This window comes from Pithys albifrons, chromosome 7 (assembly GCF_047495875.1).
Source record: "Pithys albifrons albifrons isolate INPA30051 chromosome 7, PitAlb_v1, whole genome shotgun sequence".
NCBI lineage: Eukaryota > Metazoa > Chordata > Aves > Passeriformes > Thamnophilidae > Pithys > Pithys albifrons.
Window position 1 is genome coordinate 25,205,803 of NC_092464.1, and position 23,807 is coordinate 25,229,609.

A 23,807-nucleotide genomic window follows, 5' to 3' on the forward strand; every position below is an offset into this window, starting at 1 on the left:
CCGTGTGTAATCAGGGAGAATATGTCTAACATGGGCACCTGATCTAAGTGCAACAACCACTCCATCGTTTCCAGGTATGACACCTGTTTAGGCATTGCCCCCAGTTAAACAAACCCTGCCCAATCAACTCCACTCTAGTTCTCAGACACCGACCATCCAGTACTGTTTCAGTAATGTTAACACAGCTGTAACACAGTGTTGGTTAGGCACCATTTTGTAAATTAACCACACAACAACTTCACTCCTTTGTGTTTTCCTATTTATTAGATTTTACATTTCATATAAGTACAAAGACAGCTGTAGGGCTGTTTAATTTGGCTGCAATTTAATCAATACAGTATCAGCTCATATTGCCATTATACAATGTTAAAAGAGGCTGTGAATTCACTGTCTTAACTAATTCTTTAGCCATTAAGCATCTAACCAGCTTTATAAATCTCTGCTTTCAATTGTTTTAATAAGTAAAAATAAATAATTTGTTATTAAACTTACCTCAGATAAATGAAGCTTTCAATCATAAAATAGGTCAGGTGCGCTTAATACCCAAGTCACCTACATCATCAGATTCTTTTCAAAATAGGTGGAGCCTTCACTGCTACAAACTAATTCTTTATTAATGTACATAACAGTTTTAAGACATATCCTTAAATGTATTGGCACTGTTACATTAATACAAATAAGTTGGGAGCAGCTCAACTGATAGTTCATTGATTGTCATGTCAACCCAACACTATTTACAAAGTTTAGTCTTATGTTGCATTAAAAATCACTATTTAAAATCCATTCCATTCATTTCAGTTTCAAAACACTGACAGTTCATAGATCTGAAAATAGTAGCATAAACTAATAGAAACCAAATGCTGATTGTACTCAAATTTTTTCACAGCTCGGGTAAAAGACGTAAATGTTTAATTTACTATAAACCTCAGTGTGCAGTTTTGTAGTTCACTTTTCACTGATAATCATCCAAGCTGCTGGAAAGAAAGAGGGGGCGTGGGGAGGTATCTCTGAGGAGGCTGATTGACTGGTGAAGTATTTTCCCTGGGACCTTTTGGATGAGGTAGGAAGGTGTGATGGGATACCACTTTGAAAGTGAGTAGGAATGGCTCTTTAGTCCACCTGTCTCAGAAACTGCCGTCACTTTTCAGCTGCAATGCCTGTAACTTAAGCTACCTTTCCTGGCCTAACAACCACCAACAGGACTCCTATGGCAAGATGCATTTCCTACCACGTTCTGTGGGCTGTGCTGAGCATTCAGGGCAGCTTTGCAAACTGCCATCTTGACAATACACAAGTATGTACCACATACTGAGCACTGTCTATATACTTTGCTGCAATCATTATCATACTCGTTGCACAAAATTTGTCTAAAAAGCTGTTCAGGACTTGTTCTAACTGTCTGCTGAGATGCTGCATTCAGGTCCGAGTCTATAAACACATCAAATTAACACAAACTTAAGTTTTAGTTTTGACAGAACATAGTCATAACTTTAAAAAGGGAAAAAAACCCCAAACCAAAAGTGACTACTTTGGTCTTTTTACAAACTCTATGAACTTATTATACAGATTTCTTTCATCCTCAGTCTTAAATTCCAAAATTACTCAAACTTCTCTTAGCAGAGACCTGAGAAACCTCAGCTAAGGAAATGTAGCCAGTATTTAGTAATTTTAAAGCAGACGCGGTTTTCTGCTTACAATGCAATGTCCTGATGAACATACAGCTTCTGAAAGAGAAAATATTACAGAAAAAAGACAAAGCGTAAGTGTCAGCTTAAAACAACACAATGCTTTGAGGTAACACCCCAAGAACTGTTGGTGTGAGCTGTTACAGCTGCAGACCCTGAAGTCCTGTGTTATGCTGTATTTGAAGATTTAAAGAAGGATCAGAAATTCATCTAAAATCTGGTGAAAACTGTCAGGGATAAATTATCACTGTCTATTGAAAAATATAGAAACCTCAGATCAGATCCTTTTAACAAAGTCCATTATTAAGCTTTCAGCTGCAGAGACAAATGTTTCTCAAAGGAACCACCTCCCAGGAAAGTATGTCTTTAATCGGCTCCTTTTTATGGTTTATTAGATAAGCTTGTTCTCCCACAACTTTCTGTACTCCAAAAAGAACAAAAAATGTGTAGGATACAAAAAAAATAAACTGCATTGGGAATATCACAAAAAAAAAGTAAGAGTTTTTTTAGAGTAGTCCACATACACTGTAACAAAATTAACCACGTTTTATTCACAGGTATTAATTTCTGCCTACAGTAGTTTTCAACAGTTTCTTCTAACATCCAGATGAATGAATGGACAGATTTTAAATGTTTTATTGCTTAGAAGTTTTCAAATAGGGTAAATATCTGGTAAAATAAGAGAAATCTAATTTTCATCATGAGTACTTTTAGTTATTTTGTTTGCGGTTTTATTCTTTTTCTTGTTTTCAAAAATAACTGCTCATTTTATTAGATAATTTCTAAAAAATTAATGCCTAATAAATTGCAATACTATTTCTAAGCCTCATCATATTGCACACGTTTTCATGTTTATGCACTACTGCTTTTCCTGTGCAAATATAAGGCAATTGCATCATCCCATTAAACAGTTTGAAACCCTTTCAAGTTCTGATTTCCCTGTTAAAACTTTCAGGAGAGATCACAAGACAGAATAAAGCTTGGTATTTATTAATACATACATATATATATATATATATATGAAAGATTATTTTCTGCATGTAGCAAATATAAAAAGTTATCGGGGTTTACAAATTGTCAAAAATGTCCAAAGTACAAAAAGATACAGTACATTAGTTATATGGAAGTGATTGTACTCTCTGGCACTGAAAGCACTGTAATACTGTGGGCATGCACAATATACACCAGAAAAAGTCATGCATAAACCAGCACAAATAAGGAAATAAGACAATTTGCTGCCTTCTCTGATTACAAATTCATTGCTTCTGTTAGTTTTCTTTCCTCAGGAATACCATTTACCTGCAAATAGATGAGAATTTATATAATCCATCAGTGGCACATGACGCTTCAAACAATACTGAACTGGCAACTGGGAACACAGCACATAAATAGTATTTATTAGTCCGTTATCAACAACCTACATTGAAGAAACACTGTATGTACAACCTGGACCAAAAGACAACATACACATGACAGAGCTTTGCTTGCTGTCTTCTGGGAAGGGAGAACACTGGGAAAAGATTGTTCAGCTGGGAATTCATCTTTCCATTTGGGATCTAACAGGCTTCATAGGGAGACTGAAGCACAAAATGGAAAAAAATAATACATGGTGTACCTGCAAGTTATTCTTTTGCATTATACCCTATGAACTTTTTCATCTGAGCACCTTATACAGTCCTCATGAATTCTGCCTATTGACAGAGAGACAATTACAAAACTTAAATGTATTTTTTGATACTGGAGACCAGTAGTAAGTTTCATGAGTGTAACATAAACATTAGATATGAATGGTCACTTTTTCCACAATTCTTTCCAAGTTAGCTTTTAACCTTTTGAAATAGCCAAGCATTATGTCACCTCTTAAGTCTGCCATTTTATATAAGGTTAAAATAAGCCCTCTACTTATTGGGGATTCAGATATTTCCTGAAGAGGACAGTGGTTACTAGACATGGTCTGCTTTTCAAATTACTACATACGGTCTACTGAAGATTTAAAACAAAAAACTTCTTATTCATAGTGGTGACTGATAGTATGTTAATAATCCTGAATATACTGGGAATTTTCTGTACAAAAGGAGGAAAAGTTAACAATGAATATCTAGTTCTATAGTTTTTTTTTTTGCCTTATGTGTTTCATTTCTGTAAATTTCTTACTTTAACAGATTAATAAAATTGACTGCTAAGTTTGTACTCATGCTACCAGAAGACTCTTAGTAGTGCCTGAATTGTGTTTTAAATCATAACTTTATAAAAATAACAGCCTGACAACAGGAGTCACAGACACCCTTCAGAAGGGTCATGGAAGTGCTTGCAGGGCCACCTGCACATTTGAGTTACAAAGCAAGGTGCCATCATAACCTAAGAGAGGAGCAGGAAACACTGTCCCAAATACATTCCACCACCTGCCCCCCTAGATTTCTGAGACCTTGTCACACAGGCAGTGTCTGTGATGCATATGAAAGAATAGTTATGTTCTACAAAAATAATGTACTACAGAAAATACAGACACAGAAGGATTTTTAAGATCTATTTTTAGAGCAGTTTTTCAGTGCAACTCACAAGTGACAAACCCATGCTAACTTATGTTCCCTACCTTTTCAAAAATTCCTCTCTGCTGTCACCATACAGTACTACTAGGTGATTTTTCATCTTTTTTACTGCAAGACAGACTGGAATTCTTGTAACAAAACAGTCATAGCAGAACAGTGGCACTGTGTGACATTTTCATTCTGCCTTCTAAACGTCGGCAGTAGTCAGTGTGAAGAGCTGTGCTAAATGTCAACTCAAACTAGTGCTGGAGGCTTTGGATCAAGACTTTGACTGCCAGGTTCATCCACCATTTCCAGAACGTGTACAATAAAGCACACAAACAGCAAATCTAGCAGAACTGCAGTCAGGTTTTTTATACCTGTGTTTTTGATTTACAAATAACAAAACAACCCATATGGGCAGAAAAATCTATTATATACTTGCCTCAAATCTTTGAAATGTTGTCATACGAAATTCTCCTTTAATCCCCGAAAGCAGTAATGAAGAAGAAGGATTTTCAATGAAAATAGAGTTGCTTATGTAACTCCTAAATTAAAAGAAATCTTCCACTTGGAGCTGTAGTCCCCATATTATGTTCAATACATATGTATCTCTCTAGAGTTTTGCTTAAATACCTCTCTGAATATTTAAAAATCATGTTTTGGCCTCTACCTTCTTCTTGTGTGATCCTTACCCCCTTTCACATGGCTATGCCTGTAGCTTTTTCTCAAACCTGAGATGCCAAGTAGAGAGCATAGTCAGCCTTAGCCTGATGGGTCATTCCTGACCTCAATCAGTACATGAGCATTTGTGAAAGATGCAAAATTGATCATAGAATCGATTGGGTTGGAAAAGACCTCCAAGATCATCGAGTCCAACCCTTGGTCCAACTCCAGTCCATTTACTAGATCATGGCACTCAGCGCCACGTCCAATCTGTGTTTAAAAATCTCTAGGGATGGTGAATCCACCACCTCTCCGGGCAGCCCATTCCAATGCCTGATTACTCTCTCTGTAAAGAATTTTTTTCTGATATCCAACTTAAATTTCCCCTGGCAGAGCTTAAGCTCGTGCCCCCTTGTCCTATTGCTGAGTGCCTGGGAGAAGAGACCAGCCCCCACCTGGCTAGAACTTCCCTTCAGGTAGTTATAGACAGTGATGAGGTCACCTCTGAGCCTTCTCTTCTCCAGGCTAAACAACCCCAGCTCCCTCAGCCTTTCCCCATAGGGCTTGTGCTCCAGTCCCTTCACCAGCCTTGTTGCTCTTCTCTGGACTCGCTCCAGCACCTCAATATCCTTTCTGAACTGAGGGACCCAGAACTGAACACGTTACTCAAGGTGTGGCCTCACCAACACAGAGTACAGGGGAAGGATCACTTCCCTGGTCCTGCTGGCCACGCTATTTTTGATACAGGACAGGATCCCATTGGCCTTCTTGGCCACCTGGGCACACTGTTGGCTCATGTTGAGCTTCCTGTCAATTAGTACCCCAAGGTCCCTGACTAATATACAGGAAAGCTGAAGCATGGATTTGCGCCTCACCACAGACTCCCCAGTATCAACTCTTTACATATAGTAACATCAATAAAGAGCTCCAATGCACTTGGGAATCTGCCTGTAGCTTCATGCTGTAACAGAAAATTACTTATATAAGGTTTCTAACTTAGCTGTACCTGATTCCAGTGTCTCATGCAGAGTCTTAATGTCTCACTTGTTCCATCAATCCAATCCCCAAATTTTCACTGATGTATCAAAAAAAAATCTGGAATGACAATGCTGTAATACCTGACTATACTTGAAAATTATTTCCACTGTTCATAGACTGTATACATTTTGACTACTGATTCCTTCATACTGGTCATTTAATAGTTATAGTATTTTCTGCGTACTGACCTGCACTCTGCTGCTGTGGAATCTGAGTCTGATGTGGCAGGTTCCTATAAAAAAACATTTAATATCTTTACTGTTTCCATACAATGTCTGATGTGTATTATGATGAAAGCTCAGTATTTACACTTCATTTTTTTGCTTATGAAGCAATAATCTATTTTCACTAGGCAGATACAGTTGTCAAAAGGTTAGCCAAGTCAATGAAACAAAGAAAACAAAGAAACTGAGGTAGTCCCTATTATTTCTCTTGACAACTAGGTTCAAAAGCTCAGACTTGGTGAAATACCAGAGGTAACAAGAGTCACCATGGGTTTCTGATGTTAAGCAAAGTCTGGTTTCCGTAAGTAATGAATACAGCAAAGGTGATAGCGTTAATGATTGACACTGGAATGAATGAATGGCCAGCCAGTTTCATGGGTCAGACCAGTCCAGTTATCAAGGCAAAGTTACATTTCTGTGCCCTGCTTAAGTGTCCCTAACCCTAACCCTAACAGCTGTTTATAACAGGTGTTTATACAGAAAGGAATTAAGCATTGGATGGTAGGTGAAGCAGATAAATACTTTATGTACAACACAAGAAAGCCTTTGGTACAGGATTTGGCACCCCAGTCATAAAAAACAGCTATTCTGAATAGAGGAGAGGCTGCAAAAGACAGGACAGAGCACTTTGAAGCAGTTGTACAAGAAATAATTTATACAGCTGTACTTTCTTGAGAATTTAGCTCTGGGGTAGGAAGAAGAAAACATGGAACTACACTATGAAGGGAATTCATGGCAAGCATATGCCAATTCGGGCTGAGTTAGTGCTGCCATGCAGGCCTGCCAGCAGGGGAGCCACCAGATAGAGACAGTGTTCCACCACTGAGAAATGCCAGCCCCTTCCGAGACCACTGCCTCAGACCTGCTCAGCCTCAGGCATCTCAAAACAAAATGCCTTTTCACTACAGCACTATGGGCTTGTCTAAATTAGAACATCTGCAAAACACTGGGTGCATCTGTCTCAGCAGTTTCATTAAGTTAGTGATAAATGAACTCCAAGAACAGAAATTAGTATTTTTCTGGTTTCTGACTTGGAGAGAGGGTGGCAACGATGGAAACGGATGAGAACTCTTGAGTGTTTTCCTTGGTAAGTCTGTATTTATTATCTGTGTAATGGAATATGTTCTTCTGTTCAACATCAACATTTCAAACACAAACCATGTGTGACAGGTACATGACTAACCACTTACAAAGTCTGGATTTTCTGGCAGGAAACTGCCACTAACCTGGTGCTAGTTTTATACCAGAACTCCAAAGACATTGGTTGAAAGACAGGGTGTCAAAAATAGAACAGTTTTAACTGATTCCTCCATCAAAAGTAGTTTTTCTCCAAAATATTTGCAAATCTAACTGTTCCAAGCAAACCTTCTTGCTGAGCCTGGAGACTGAAAAATAACTTTAATTTTATAACAGAAGATCTTTCTTTCTGCTGGAAATGCAAACATCAGAGCAATCTTGAACTAGAAGGTCATTACTGAAACCTCCATTTGAAGCACATTTCAGATGACAAGCACTGGAATCTACAGGCAAATTGCAATGAGCATTAAGAAATAAAATTTAAACACTTACTGCTGTGTTTGCATCAGTGGCATGCTGGTATTGTCATAGCTGTCGGTGTGGAGGGGCGGGACAATCTCCCCCGTCACGGGGTGAAATACGGGAAGCGTTGAGAGAGGCCACGCGATCTCTCTGTTCTTAGACATGTCCCGAAGCTCTTTGGTTGATTTCTGTATAGCACTGTGGTGGACCAACTGGATGCTATGTCAAAAGGAAATAAAATAGTGAATACGTATTTTAACCACTCTACCAAAACTGATATACTTTTACAATTTTTATTGTTCTTAAAAATACAAGTACTTTGACACATGCTACTGACTCTATAATGCAGCAATTGCAGTAAACCTTTACATAGTTAAATTAATAAATACTGGATTTATTTAATTTTTAAGGCAGTAATAATTCCATTACATTTTTCTGTCTGAATAGGTATTTTTCACAGGATCTGAGACTGCAATTTAAGGCTAATGTTCCATTTATTTGCAGCAGTTAAAATGAAAGTTTTGGTTAACTCCTGATTCTTGTGGTAGATTCATAAAAGTTCATAAAATAATTTTAAAACACTCCATAGTATAGGCACTAGATACCTTCCAGGATACTACTTCTCCTGTTCACTGCCTCTAAGAGACAGGCTGGGAAGTCCAATAACCAGGAGTATAAATTGCATATTAACACACTTATTCTAAAAGCACTATTTTAGTTTGAATTAACAGTCGTTAATTTCAAACCCTTTTTATTCTGATCTTCTATCCTTGCCAAGACTGATTTAAAAGCAGCTTTCACATTTATGAATTAAAACATGGTTTAGAGAGAATGAAAGAAGATTATGACACACATGTATGAAGCATGACAAGCTACTGAGAATGAAAATTAAATGGTAAAAGAAAAATAACAGGAAAGAAGACACTTACTCTGGTGTTTGCATGTTTCTCTTTTCCCTAAAAACAAAACAAAATTTATGAATTAAATAATAGCATTGATAGTTGGAACATTAAATCTATCTGATGATGAAAATAGTACATGATGTAGAAATGCTGACAAGGTTATTGCTAAATGCAACTTGGCAGCATTTGGGGTTTATGATGAGGCCTTGATGAACGCACGTAGAGAGATGTGATAATGGTGACAGACATACACACAGACACACACACACAGGGAAATGAAAATGCAGGTTAAAGAACAAGCTTCTGGCTAAAATAAATTCCGTGACAAAATGAAATTGTAGTTTGTGTAAGCAATGGCAGAAATCACGTTACTTGCTGCTTTCCTTTTATGTGTTTTTCTTTTATGTCTAAATTCAGTTAATCTCCTCAACCAGGTTTATGTTATGAAAGTTAGAATTTTAGAAATTACTTAATATCTTCCTGAGACAATGATCCTTTATTAGTATTTTATTTGCTGGGAGACATTTTGGAGAGCTGTGCATAGGTGGAGATTTTGGGAAGTTTTGTGCATATGTTGAGTATTTTAACCCTTTCAGCTAGAACAACTACAGGCTCTATATCCACTTGGAAATTAGTGCATGTGCTTAGGTGAGGGATAGTTCAGTATTTTGAGCAGATACCTTTTAGCAAGTTTTAAATGTTTATAATGAACTGAATGGAAGTATTCTAACAAATAGTCTTCTCTATGCATTATAATCTTAGAAAAATCTACAGTTCCTTATTAGCGTGTTAAAGTACTCACACTCCTTCCCGTCGGCAGCACATGATATAGGCAAGTATTAGAAAAAGCACCAGTGCTATTGCCGAGGGCACTGCCAGTGTAATTAGGAAATCCGAGTAATAGTCTCTGCTTTTCAGTGTGTCAGAAGGTGGCTTGTATTCTCCACCATCAGGTAATATTCCCTCTCCACGAATCACTTCCTGAAAGGTGGAAACTTGTTTTGTGTTGTCAACCTGATACCCAGGGGAAAAAAAAAGAAGAAAAAAAGATGATTAAATAACAAAGTAACAGGATGTAAAAATAGGCAGTATCTAACCAACCATAACATATAAAAGATCCATATTACATGTTGGACAAACTCTATACATTTCATCCAATCATTTTTTTTTAAACAATAGAACCTTACATTTTAAGAAAGCTTCTCATCAATGCGATAGTAATGTTACAATATTACTCTATTTTGTGCCCACCAGAGATACCAAGGGTTTTAAGGATTGCTTTTAGGCATACCTCACACAAACAGTATCTGAGTAAAAATTCAAGTAAACATCCTTAGTGCAAACTAATTATTTGGTATTGATTTCTTTTTCATCAATCCATTTCTTACTACTCTTTCTAAATAACAATACTGCACTCTCTTGTATGAGTGTGGCAGAGATTAAGTCACATACCTGTCTTCCTCATCCTTCTCCTTCCTATTATCTTGAGCTTCACGTCCAGTGCTCAAAAAAGCAAGAGGCATCAACTGAGCTGCCAAGGATGGAGCAGCTCATTGCCTCCCCCACAAACCCAATGCAGGAGGCACCCCAAGATGAAATACACATTTGTTTGATTGGAGTCAGAGTTTCAAGGGATTCTTTTGAATTCCACTAACCTCCAGAAGGCTGCATTCTTAGTCACAAGTAATTTTTTATTTATATTTTCCTTACGTTTGTACCTAATGTTCCTAGAATACAACCTTGTTTTGCTACTGGATTTCCTATTGCATTTGACTGCCTTTCACAGATGACTTTTTAATTTTCTGCCTGTTTTCTTGTTATCTTCAGTTAGATATTACTGTTAAATTTTATCAGTGTTTGCTTAAGGCTCTCTCCAGATCATTAATAAAATATATTTGCATTCATGCTTGAACTTTTCTTTGACTGTTCACTGAGAAATCTTGCAAATGATGGTCATTTCTTTATAATTTACACTTTAAGCAATAAATTGTATTACAATTTACACAATAGATTAACAGATTTTCATGGAATGCCAGAAATATTGTTGAGACTCAAATGCACACATATAAGTTTGCAAAACAAAAATTAACTTTTGTGTTCTCTGCTTATTAATTCCACATTATCTTTTATGTCAGGTACTCTGGGTTCCACCTGGCTGCTTAGCTGAATCTCAAACCCTAACAAATGCACAAAAATATTTATGTACTTGTTGACGCGACCAACAAAAGCCCATGCACAGAGTGAGAACAAGCTATCAAAGAGCAGTGGTAAGAGGAACCATTTATATATGACCCTGAGATTAGCTCAGTTAGTTAAAACTTGGTTGTAATAATGCCAAGGTCATGGGTTCAATCCCCTGTATGGGCCATTGACTTAAGAGTTGGACTTGATGATCCTTGTGGGTCACTTCCAACTCAGAATAGTCTGTGATTACATTGCCTCTCTTTGCAGAATTTGGGACCCTCAAACTTGAATCCACTCTTTGATTTAGTGTTAACTGCCAACATCACCTCCCAAAAGTGGGAGGAAGAGGATATGATGGCTGTATTTTCAATCACTTGTCTATGTTGTGGTTATGGGAAACAGAGCTCAACTCCATCCTCACCCATAGATCTGTGAGAATTCCTCCCCCTTGGCTTGCCTTGTGAAAAGCAGACTGTGATTAGACAGAGGGAAGCTTGTCTCCCTTTTTCTTTTGATGCTCCAGGTTACAGCAGCATTGCTGCTGCCAACAGTAAACACCCCTAAGCCTGTTTAAATCCAGTTACTGTGGCACACTGCCAAAACAAATGCTGAACTCAAGAAGGCTGAGTTGTAGGCTGCTGCAGAAAATGACACTTCTCTGAGAGCCTATTCCTGTTACACATCCCAGGGTGATCTCTGCTTTTCTCAAATCAGCATGTCAATGCTGCTTCATGATTAGTTTATGAGCTACTGCTACTATCAGACATTTCTTTCTGAAGTACTCCCAACCAGCCACTCTTCATTCTGCATGGGCACTGCTGGCTGCTCCTGCATTAATGTGCTATCTCTCTGCTGCTCCTTTTAAAATTCACCCTATTTTCCAATGCTGTTTCTCCAGTTTCTCAAGAGCCTTCTGAATTCCACCTGGTCCTGCAATGCACCTGCAAATGCTTTCAGCTTCATGGGGACTGAAAATTTAATTTAATAAGCATATTCCATTATCCAGCTATTAATGAAGAATGGCAAGGAACTATTAATAATTATGATTATGGCTACCAACCAGCTCTCCACTAGGTCCTAGCTCCATCTAGGCCGTGTTCCTGAGCTTGGTTGCGAGACAGTATCAAAAAACCTCCCCATAAAGGAAAGACACCTGCTGCTGCACCTCAGCTCTACTTTCTTGTAGCAGGAAATCAAAAACTTGACACGGTTTGTTCTTGACAAAGACTAGCTAGCTGCCTTCTGCTGTTTTTCAGGTGCTGGCAATTATTTCTGTGTACATTTGTGCCTTTTGCAATTTCTCAACAGAAAGCCAATAAAAAGTAATTAATCTGGATATTCTTTTTAAAACAAGTATTTCCAAGCTTTCTAACAGCTTTCATAATATATAGTATATACGAAGAAAAGGCTGGAAGTTATTCAATCAATTTTGTGTCTGAATACCTTTTCTCACACTCAATATGTTTTTTCCACTATTAAATGCTTTTAATATCTCTCTCTCAGCTTCCCCCTGAGTAATGTCTGAAGCAGCTCAACAATCATCTAAGTTTATTTTACGTAGTTTTACTATCATTGTTCAAACTTATCTGAAATCTTCTCTTCCAATACTTGATTATTTCTTGATTTTCCTTACTGGAACTAAAAAAAAAAAATAACCTCAAAAAGCTTCTTTAGGAATTATTCCATGGCAAATAGTCTAGTGTTCCATTATCATTTTTCTTGTATTTGAGAAAAATGTTCCCATTTATTTTTATTCCTTTAGTCAACACTATTTTCTTTCTCTGTTTCATATTTAATATGAAAATATATTGTAGACATCAGAATTTTTTTAACAGCATAAAATACTATTTAACTGGTCAGTACTGTAGAATTAGTAACTGGAAAAACATACATAAACTTTTTCTTTAAGGAAAGCAAGTGTAACTAGGAGTATTAGCATTCCAAAGTAATGAACTACACCTACCTAAATAATTCCCTCATCACTTTTAGTCCTCTAAGCCCTGGAGTTCTCTGGCCATGTATAGAATATGCTACTACTGAAAACCAATTTGGTGCTTTCACTGAGGCTCAACTCTAACAGAACTTAGCCTACACAGCAAAATCCTTTTAGAACCTGAAGACCACCTGCGAGATGGAAAAAAAAGTCAGTCACAATTAAGTAACACTGGCAAAGTTGTCTGGGCAGGCTGGCAAAACTCTCACCTGTACTTCTATAAACATCTTTTTTATGCAGTAATAAAATAACTCACCAGAGATATTTTACACCAGTCAATATGGAATTGAGTACGAAATTTTTTATCACAGGTTATTACAGGTTCCATTTCTTGACTGCACCTCAGCTGATTCTGTGGGTTTTCCACTTCTCGTAAACAGGAAGAGAATGGAACATCTGCCCCAACCATCACATACACACTGCAGAAAAAGAGGAGTGACAGACCAGCAGGATCCAAACATTATTGCTCTGACAGTGACATTCAGCTGTTCTTTTAAAGACGGAAATTACTTTTAAAAATTATTTTGCTTCATAGTATACTTTATCTAAGCATACAAATAACTGACTGAAATCAAAAGGATTTTTCTAGCTGCATATTACAACATATTCTGTTTTCTGTAATGTAAATACTTGCTTGCCAGCAGAGGTATAGATTTCTCTGAAGTCACAGAGCTCCAAGTGTACTTTCCTGGTATAAGTAAATCAGGACTACTTTTAAAAATTGCATTAAAATAGTATAATTTTATCTTATAGAAATCTTTAGCTTGCTTATCATAATATTTCTAAAGAGTTCCTTCCAATGCTTTCAAATGAAATTCACAGTGATTAGTTATTTCTAAAACTAATACTAATACAAACCTGCCAATCCTCCAGCTTTTCATAAAACATTCCATACTGCAGCTATGCACTGCCAACAGAATTTGCTTCAGAATACTGAAAGCTGAATGTAAACTTAATACTTCATTTAGCATTATCATACATAAAATAAGTGCTACAGCACTAATTGTATTATTCATTGCCATATTTAGATATAAAGGATGCTGCTGGAAAATAGTTGCTGCACCGGGTAGTAATACATCAATGGACTCTGAAACAGAAATTACGTGCTACTTGACACTTGGTACATTAGGCATTATCTCACTAAATTTTTGAAGTGTAGTTTCTTGCATTAAGTGGCTCTGCTATTACTCTGGATAGTACAGCAATAACTAGCCTTTTTTAAATGTGTTCAAAACCTCCAGATATGCAAAAGGGGTCTGAAACAACACTATTTTCTGCACATGTATTTTGAACCTTCAGCCCTTTCTTAGATATTATTTGACACTAAAATATCTAAAATTATCTGAAAATAACAAGGCATCTCTATTTTCACCAGGGAAAAGCACTGTCACAACCATAAGTTGAAAAGACTGAATCCTTATTAGTTTCCAAGAGAAGTACAGTGTTTCAGAACAGAATTTATGGTCACAAGGCACAGCTGTAAATACTGCATTGTGGCAGTTTATGCTGCATAACATGAGGCCACCAGATACCTCAGCTTATGACTTTCAGAAGAAAGTCCACAGTGCTTGTGAATCACATAATTACCTGATAGTAAGAGTACAGCTAGAAATCACACTGTTACATGCTAAATGCTCGTAGAAATTTAAGTCCCTGAAACCTATGCTCTATCACAACTTGCTTCAAAATTTTGAGTTTCATTAATTGGGAACGATTAAAAACTTGAAAATGACTGCTGAGAAGTAAAAGTGGTATTACAAAATAAGCGTTTACTACCAACTGGTTCATAATTAATGGAATTTATAAGTATTCCTTGGACTGTAATATCAATATATAGGAGCTGTCACCTGTTGTAATGGTATCTAACACAATAAATTCATGTTATAACTGGGACTCAGGTCATCAGTAAACTTCCAAAATCTAAAACAGTAATTGCAAAGTTTCTAGAAAACTGGAAAAAATATTAAGCTTTTCAGTAAGAAGGAAAAGGGTAAAGCAAAAACATCAGACTGAGACATGTGCTTACCCCTCTTTCATATCATTAATAGGCAGTGGAACTCTCCCTCCCCTGTCGAGGGCTGAAGTGATGTTTATGGCATTCAAGCGTTCTGGCTGCCAGACATTTTTCACTGCTCCGAGGAAGTCACCAAGAACTTCACTTGCTAACATTTCCTCTACATTCATATTCCTTATGAAGAATTCGGCTTGATATGGTAAAGGAAAATCTAGTTGTGATGAAAGAGTATTGCATTAAACAAAGGCTGCCCAACAAAATATCTGAAGTAATGATTAAAGTAATACTACTTTAAGATTGATACAGCTGTCCAAAGTCTTGTGTTCAAATTAGCTCCTTTTGAACCTAATGTGATTATGTTTAATTCAAGAGTGAGTACCATTAGCTGTTATAAGCTGAAAATCTTCAATTATTTATAAAACAACTGGGAGATGAAGAAGTGGAGTAGAGAAAAAGAGTCTCAGCTAGCAAAACTTCATTAACAGATAAAATTATATTCATGCAAATTTGGTGGTCAAAACTAATCTGCAGCAACCATGGATTCCAACCTTTAACACTCCAGAATGCAAATACATAAACACAATGAAAAGAACTAATTTTACAGACTAAATGTCTATATGTGTCATAACCTGTTTGCTGAATCAGCTACATAACTGTTCTGTGCATAAAGCACATGCAGAACTAAGAAAACTAAACAACACGTAGAAAGAGAGGGAAATCCTCCGTGTAAGGTCTGTTCGAAAAGAGAGCAAGAAATTTAAAATTGCAACCAGTTTGTATGTATGTATGGCTGGGCTGCGTGAAGGAAGATTTGGGAAGGGCTCTACCCACGTGGATGTGCCCTTCGAGCCTGCGCAGTGGATGTTTTAGGTGAGGCACAGCTGGCCCCACCCTTTAACTCCTCCGGTTCATCTGCCATGGCCAAGCGAGCTTGGACTGTGACAGTGAAGACCTCAGGACTAGAACCTACAGCCCCTGGTATTCCCAGGAGGTCTCCCATCCAAGTACTGACCGGGCCTGACTCTGCTGAGCTTCCAAGATCTGACAGGATGGGGCATCAGGGAGGCATTGAACTGCCTAAAATCAGTTTAATTCAAAATAAAAAAGTAAATTTTTTTTTGAGTGAGGAAAAAGTTCTGTATGACAGAAACAATCTGGATTAAAATAACAAAATTAATTAAAGGAGGAAAAACTCTCTTATTTCTCCCTTGTGCCCCTGCATTTGGCTTGAACACCAGACAACTCTTATACAGTATTTTTTATCTTGAAAAACCAGAGCCCATAAGATAGTTTTGCTTCTTCGGTTCCAAACACAACAAGCTATTTACTGTACCTACCTTCTGCTGACATTATATTAATGATCAAATTATGTCTTGCTGTTTCAAAGGTACGCCTGTTATACGCAGTGATCTGGAGTGAAAAAGATATGATTGCAGAACAACAATGCAAAAAGAAAATTACGTATATGAAATATCAATGAAAATTAAATTGATAATTTAGAAATACTTATCACCTTTTAAATGTTTTGCCTCCTTACTTTGAAAGGTATCAATATTCACTTGTTAAAATAAATAAAATTGGAAAGGTAAGGTCAATTTATTTAATGCAGTACTACCTTCAAGTCGAGCTACTGGAATTCTCTTGACCAGTCTATAGCCAAATATAATTATCCAAGGGATGTATGTGAAAAGAACGTACTTTGCTCCTGAGGTAAGTGTCTCCTGATGTAAGTGTCCTGTCATACATGTGTATTCTTTCTTTTCTGTTTTCTTTAAGAAGAACCATAGGCAACCATTTCCCCATCCAGCCTCCAACTTCCCTCCATCAATACACTGTAAGATCTACATTCATCAACAGCTCCTAGGGAAATAAACTAGATAGAGATTTTTCTTTTTTAAAGGAAAAAGTGTTGGGACCTCAGCAATTCTCACCTCTGATACTAAGGTTTAGTTTTCGATCATATTCCATGAATGGATTCACAAACATTGCTCAAACAGCAGCAGTTTTTAAAAGAATTCTGCAATCTGTAACTATAGAGGAAGTGAAAACTAGGGGGGAGATGCAACATTCTTGACTCTTATTTTTGGAAACATACACCTTCATGATGAAAATATGCAAGGATATCAATCTAAAAGTTTAAATATCTAGGAAACCCGAAATGTGTGCAAGCGGTTACTTAGTGGCGACTGTGCTCCAAAGTTGTACTGTGTAAAATGCTTGTTCATAAGAAACACATGAGGAGGCTGCACATCAGTATAATTATGTATTATTATCTCTACCTTTTTTTTCCTGAAAGGTGATAAATCCTTTATGAAATAAACTTAAAAAGACTACTTTTCTTTCTAATTTTAGGGAGAAAGGAGAGGTAGAGAAGTGGTAATAGTGACAGAACTATATTTTTCTCAGCAAGCCATTATGACATTGACTATTAAACAAACAAAAGTAATGGATGTTGCACTTCTTTTAAATGATCTGAATGAGAACGAAAAATGCTGTGGGTTATCTTCGGCAGGTTCATTTAAGTGGAGAGGGGAAAGTTTACCTGGCACAATTAGATCTTGTGTAATGTAACAAATAGGAAATGTATTTCTGAGATTTCTCCAATTCTCAGTTCTGTTAATTTTTCAAAGAATTGTTTCAATAGCAGTTGAAACATTAATACTTAGAAAACCTAACCCCTTGGTTGCAAAAGCTCTATATAGGAGCACGACAGGACCCACCTTGAGCCTGCACTCCAGCAGTGGGAGCTGCCAGTGTGGCCTGTGCCCCAGCACCACAGAACAGCGACATGGCAGAGATTGCCCCTGTCCTGAATACTCATTCCAGCACTGCCTCTGCACAGCTTTCAAAGGAGCTTGAACGCAAGAATATTACCTGCTGTCCTGCAGTGCTGTGCATAATGTTATGCTCTTCTAATCATGAGGTCTCCTCCTACTAATTAACCTACCCATGACATCCCCTCAGGACATGATGGAAGTTATATTCAACCCAGGAATATGAAACCACTCAGATGACACTAGGAAGCGGATCAAAATGCCATCTGCCCTCCTCATGTACCACAGAATTAATTCAAAAGCCACATCTGATCCTAGAATCTAAAAGCACATGCCATTTAAAAACTAGAAATTTTAAATAATGGCGCTCTGTACAGAAAGCTAAGCAGAGTCTGTAGGAGATTCTGCAAATTATTAATTCTCAGATGTTATTAACTCTGCTGAAATCAAAACTGAATCAGGTATATAAAATCAGGCATGGGTGAAGATATCTACATTGTAACTTTACGTTCAGAGGTGTCATTCTTGAGAAAGAAAAACTATATCAAATGGAATTTAGAAAAAAAAGGTTTAAGACAAACATACTGCTGGAGCAGCAAAATAGGTGGAGTAAGATAATATGCAGACTTCTTAACACCGTGAAGCAAGCACACAGTGTCTGCTTCAGTCAGCTGTCTATGAAATGCATAGCAGAAAATACAGTTGTTTCTCCCTTTCAATTGCTGCACAATGAATAATTAGTGCTTTTAAACATTTGGATAGCTAATTGTCAAAAATAAAGTCATTGTTACTTATAAGAACAGAATTAAATACATGTTAGTGCTAACTAAAATAAAATATGTCAATAAACACAAAAAATGAACAAGGGAATATTTGACAAATAATAATTTATAAAACCCCAATAAACCAAATCCAACAAACCCCACCCACTTGTTTATTGACTCAAACCTATTTTCCAGTGGGGAGAAGTCTGGTTCAGAATTCAGTTATTCTTCTAGTACAGTTATTTATGAAGTTTTTTGTACTTTATTTTAAATAAAACTTTTATATTGTCATCATTTACTGAAATGAAATGCCTCTTAGATAGTTGAAAGGCAAAATTCTAAAGGTATTGCATGTAGAAATATTAAGCTGAACTAGTTATTACTATTTAGTTAAACCTTAAAAGTATACTATAAAATGTCATACAATGTGGCTTTTTCTCAAAAGAGAATAAAATGGTACCTAAGAGAAAATGCTAATATCACAAGTCCATGTCCCTGCCTTATAATCTTTTATATAATTATTGCAATTAACTATTCAAAATAAGGAACAATACTTGTTGGCAGTTCTGAATCTTACACTCTAAAACAATATATCTTTTTGAGCTTTTGAAAGAAAATACCTCAATGATGGTTGGCTTGCCCACATTTTCTACAGTTGGTGAGCCATACAGCACTCCATCACTGTATGGTGTCCTTTGTATATAGCGCAGCCATCCAGGTCTGTCAGGGTAACCCATTAAATTGGTATTAAATGTTATAGGATCATTACTTATTTCACCTAGATAAGAAAAATTGTATTAGAATATTGACAAGAAAATGCTATATGCTTTGATTTTGATGTTTCCACTAGAAAATCTTATTCTGGTTTCCAGTTATGTTTTTTGAATCTTTCCAAAAAGAAAAATTTGCTAATCTTTACTGTATCAGAAGTGTGTGAACTCCTACTTAGCACTTTTAAGTATTAAGAAATTCACACATGAAAAGTGTAAGCAACGGCAGAGATAACATACTGGTACTTCCTAGAATCCTGGCCAACTGAGTGCTCACGTTTAGAAACTAGTAGGTTTGATATTTAGAGCTCAGTTCCACATAGAACAGAAGCATCTAATCTCCTCACAGACACAAGCACAAAGGTTTCAGTCCTTTAATTCTCTTCCCACAGCCCCAACTTTCTTTTATGTTTTTAATGATGGCTCCAGATACTCAATATATTATTGGGGGATCTTACTGTAAAGAGTGGCTGTGCAATCACCAATGCCTGAAAGCTTCTGTTAGCATCAGGCTATACATGCAGGTCTTCAGCACCAACAGCATGGCAGTCATTTTGATTCAGCAAATTAATCCAAAAAAGGAGCAGACATTCCTGTCAAATTGATCCATTGATGACTACTAAATACAATGGTCTAGCTGCAATCCATAAAAGCCCCTCAAGTCAAACCACTACATCAGTTCTTGTGGTTCTCATTGATACTCTTACAAATGTCTGGATTTGACTTCAGTTTATATTAACTTTCCTAAATGAAATCAGCATGCCTGAACACTACCAGATCCTCACTGCTGAGGCAGTGTCCACCTGAGAAACAGGACTCAGTCAAATCCATTCTGAGCCTGCACAGACACCTCTGCCCTGCGCTCCAACCCAGCTCTCAGATGGCAAGCAGGCACTGTAGGACAAGTGTCAAGAGAAAATAACAGGCAGCCTGGCACAGAAGGCAGAAACTGAGCCCAGTGAGGAATGAACAGCTATCATCTCCTCCAGAGAGGAACAAAGGGACTGGGACCTGTTGCCAAAGGGTAACTAGTCGTCAGGTACACATTTACACATCATCTGGATATGAGTAAAATGAACCAGAACCAACCCATAACGGCACCTGAGCATGTAACACAACCTCCCTCACAATTCTCTCAGGACATCCCAGTCATCTAATCTGTTGCACTCATAACATAATTCCCAGCATCACAAAGAATCAGGGAAAATTCTGAAAGCCACCTGTGAGACATTGTGGTTTTCCCTTCCTTCATCAAGGAATGATGCTAATGATCCAGCTCAACAGACAAAAATAAAAGGACTGTGGCAGCATTAGGCCTTACAGTGAATTTCTGATATTATCCCAGTCATCTGTGGGGAGCAATGGAGAGCAATTTCAACAGGATCTGAAATCAGATTCCTATTGCCTTTGAATAACAGGGATGTCAAGAGAGGCCATGACAGTAAGAAAAACCCATCATTAGAAAAATTTCCAGGTTCTTTCCAGCTGTATGCCAAATTTGGGAGGAAACTGGGACATCGGAAAAATTCACTCTGCCAGTCACCATGACATAAATGAAGATTCAGGTATCCACGTCAGAAAAAACATCCATTTCTCAAAAAGAAGCAATTTTTAAAACATTTGGGTTTACTCATAATAAAATTTAACCAATGCTAACAGAAGCTTATTTTTAGTTTCAAGTGAGCCTTGATAATAGCACTGTCAAATCAATTCAAGAACTTACTAATGAAACAGGTTTTGATTATATGTGCTCAGTGCATGTATTACACATTTTTCCTATTTTTATAGGAAAATATAGTAGTCATATTTATACAAATTGGATACATTTGTATATTTATCGTTCCTTTTTATTGTTAATAAACATGTGGGGCTGAATGCTCTCTCTGCTCTCTCTTTTCTCTTCCCACTCTCAAGATTGCTTACACATATTCTAACCTGCCGGTGATCAATCTTTAGCTTTGGTGTACCTCAAAATACCAATCACAGCTCCTTCCCTAAAAACAAACTGCTCACTAACATTAAAGTGTTCCTACACATAGGAAGAAGGTTGATTCCAAAGGAATATCTGTTTTAAATTAAATAAAACACCATTATGTAGTCTCATATTTGATTTAATCTTCTATTTTCTCTCATGTTTACTGTATGCTTTCAAACTGCTTTTTCATATAGCCTAATAGATACTATGTCTGAAACAGTGATTAGATAAATGGCATTTTTAACAGACATAATTATTAAACTTCCACAATTTCAAGTTTAACACAAAAGTGAACAAAACAAACACTTCCTAATACCAGATCTATATAAGGCCTTTTGAAATTGAGCACATTTTTTCACAATACACAATTACATGCACCTTTTCACAAATGACCACAAACCAGAATATTTTAGACATGTAGGACCACATCTTTTATTTCATTTGAGGATATTTCAATAGAAACTAAAACCTGACCTTTTTATCTTATGTTGAACTGAACTATAAGGTATGTCAGGTAGACTTCAATTTCTTAGGACAGTATTTTTTCTACATTTGTATATAATATGGAAATCGTATCATTCCATACCAGGCTTTGGGTACGGAGGAAATTCCCCCTTAAAGTACTCTCTCTCCAAAACATGAACAAACAGAACTCCAGCAGAGGGGTATACATTCCGGTCAGAGTGCACCCTAGACAGAATCGTGTACACTGAAAAGCAGAAGGAGAGATAAGAGACAGAAAAAAGGCAAAAATGAGACATGCTCTAGGTAACTTCATGCATTTCAACAGCAATGCAGGCATGTGGCAGAAGGAAAGCAACAAATATTAGATACTTTTTCATTAGTTTTTTAAAAGGTTACAGAGATTTGAGAAGAGAACACAGGGCAAACCCCCACTTTGCCCAACAGGATCCCTTCCAAGACTGCAATAACAAAACTGCTTATGTTCAGATCTCAGAACTTCTATAAGCTCTTTATTTTCATTGGTATAAAAATTGAGGAAGACTGTTGTAATTTTATAATTGGTTTATTTGTAGTATTACATTAATAAAAACACACTAAATGAATGATACAATCATGTTTCCTTGGTGTTCTACATAAAAAAGTAACATGAGGAATACAAAGAAACCTTACCATTTGATGGTATTGATTTCTCACTGACAAAAACCAGCAGATTTTTCCATTCTTGTGCAGAAAAGGACAAAGCAATTCACATCAGCTGACTTGTAAGAGTTCTTAAAGCTAGACTTTCTCAGATCAGCAGGTTCAGATAACATACATCTAAAACTTTAGTTAGACAACTGCTAACTGAAGATGTTGTGCTTGTATTGAAGGATAAAACGGAAGGTCATGGGTAATTATACGCCAGTCAGATGAAACTAAATTCAAACTAAAACAAAGGAAGCCCTGTTTTACAGGAGTAAGAATTAAAAACATCAAAATTTAAGTATAAATGGAGAATACTAATCTAGTAGGTGTCTCTCGTGATGTCTTAATAAGACTGACTGTAGCTTATATTATTGTTTTTATTACTACTGAATTTTAACTCAATGCCCTGAAAGAATAAATCATTGTTGAAAATTTTTGTCAGTGAGATGCAGATTACAAAGTGGTAAATAAAGATGGTAAGTCACAGATAGACATACACAGTTACCTGCCTTGATTGCTGAACTGAAAGAAACTTTATGAGAAATGACATCTCTCAACAAATATTGTAGGACACACAGCACAGAGGTGCTCTCATTGTGAAGTCATTGTAACAAACTCCCAGGTCCTAGAAGATAAAGGGCTCATTGCAACACTTGGATCAATAAGCAGGGCACATTTGAAATGTGGATCAAGCCCATGCAAATTTTTAATGCTGGTGTAATTTTTTAAACCTGGTATAATTTCTCCAGGCTTATATCAACCTTCTTACTGGAGGTCTGTTTAAAAAGACACTGTTAATTAGGCATTAATCACAGGCATTCCAGCCCTCACACCACGTACTCTGAGTGGAATCCACCTCACCTAATTTTAGATGCCTACAGAAAAAACATCCAGTACTGAGTTAGTCAGGCTCCTTTTATAGTCAGTGGAGAAGACACAGACGCTTCTAGGGGTTGATTAATTGGATTTTTTCTGCAAAATGAGATGAATCAAGTCCTGTATTCCAGGCTACACTGACCAGATCTCCATGGACTGCAGAAGCAGCTGAGAGGAGATGCAGACATCTGTAATGTAGACCTGCACATTTAGTTACGTACTCCCCACTCTTCAAGCTTGATATTGCAGAGTTAATAGTCTCAAGTTTTGGATATACCATTGATGAAATTATACCATATTTGCTTTTTCACATTTTTGAAAGATGCTTCTAACACAGTCTTGAACAGAGCATCTTCCTAATAATTTTATTATAGTAGCAAAATTAAAATGATACTGAAATTTAAATTTACAACAATTCTGTGTGGTTAATAAATGAGTTATTGTAATTTTCATTACATAAACTTAAGTAGAGTAACATTGCTCTTTGATTTATTTACTTAAAATTAGTCAATGATGATCCAAAAAAAGTTGGCACTCAATTCCATGAATGAGCCATAAACAGCACAATGAAACTAATTTTCTTTAAAATATTTTCAAGAAAAGCTGAAAAAGTACAATAACATTAATAGAGCAGAAGAGCTGACAGAAATATGGTGGCTGGCTGAAAATGCATCAAATACCTAGAAAAACCCATTTTTCCATTTCTGACACTTTGACTCTGCAAGA

At 36.7% G+C, this 23,807-nt stretch overlaps 1 protein-coding gene across 1 annotated transcript in view; it reads right to left on the reverse strand.

The window, feature by feature from the left end:
- Positions 1-242: 242 nt before the first annotated feature.
- The window catches only part of SGCE (sarcoglycan epsilon), a 34,001-nt gene continuing 10,436 nt past the window's right edge, over positions 243-23,807 (reverse strand). Inside the window, 11 exon segments of the mRNA XM_071560730.1 lie at positions 243-2,984; positions 4,659-4,693; positions 6,106-6,149; positions 7,711-7,899; positions 8,610-8,636; positions 9,385-9,596; positions 13,016-13,178; positions 14,786-14,984; positions 16,111-16,183; positions 18,932-19,089; positions 21,643-21,765. Of these exon segments, the coding sequence (XP_071416831.1) occupies positions 2,934-2,984; positions 4,659-4,693; positions 6,106-6,149; positions 7,711-7,899; positions 8,610-8,636; positions 9,385-9,596; positions 13,016-13,178; positions 14,786-14,984; positions 16,111-16,183; positions 18,932-19,089; positions 21,643-21,765 (1,274 nt within the window). The 3' untranslated portion in view covers positions 243-2,933.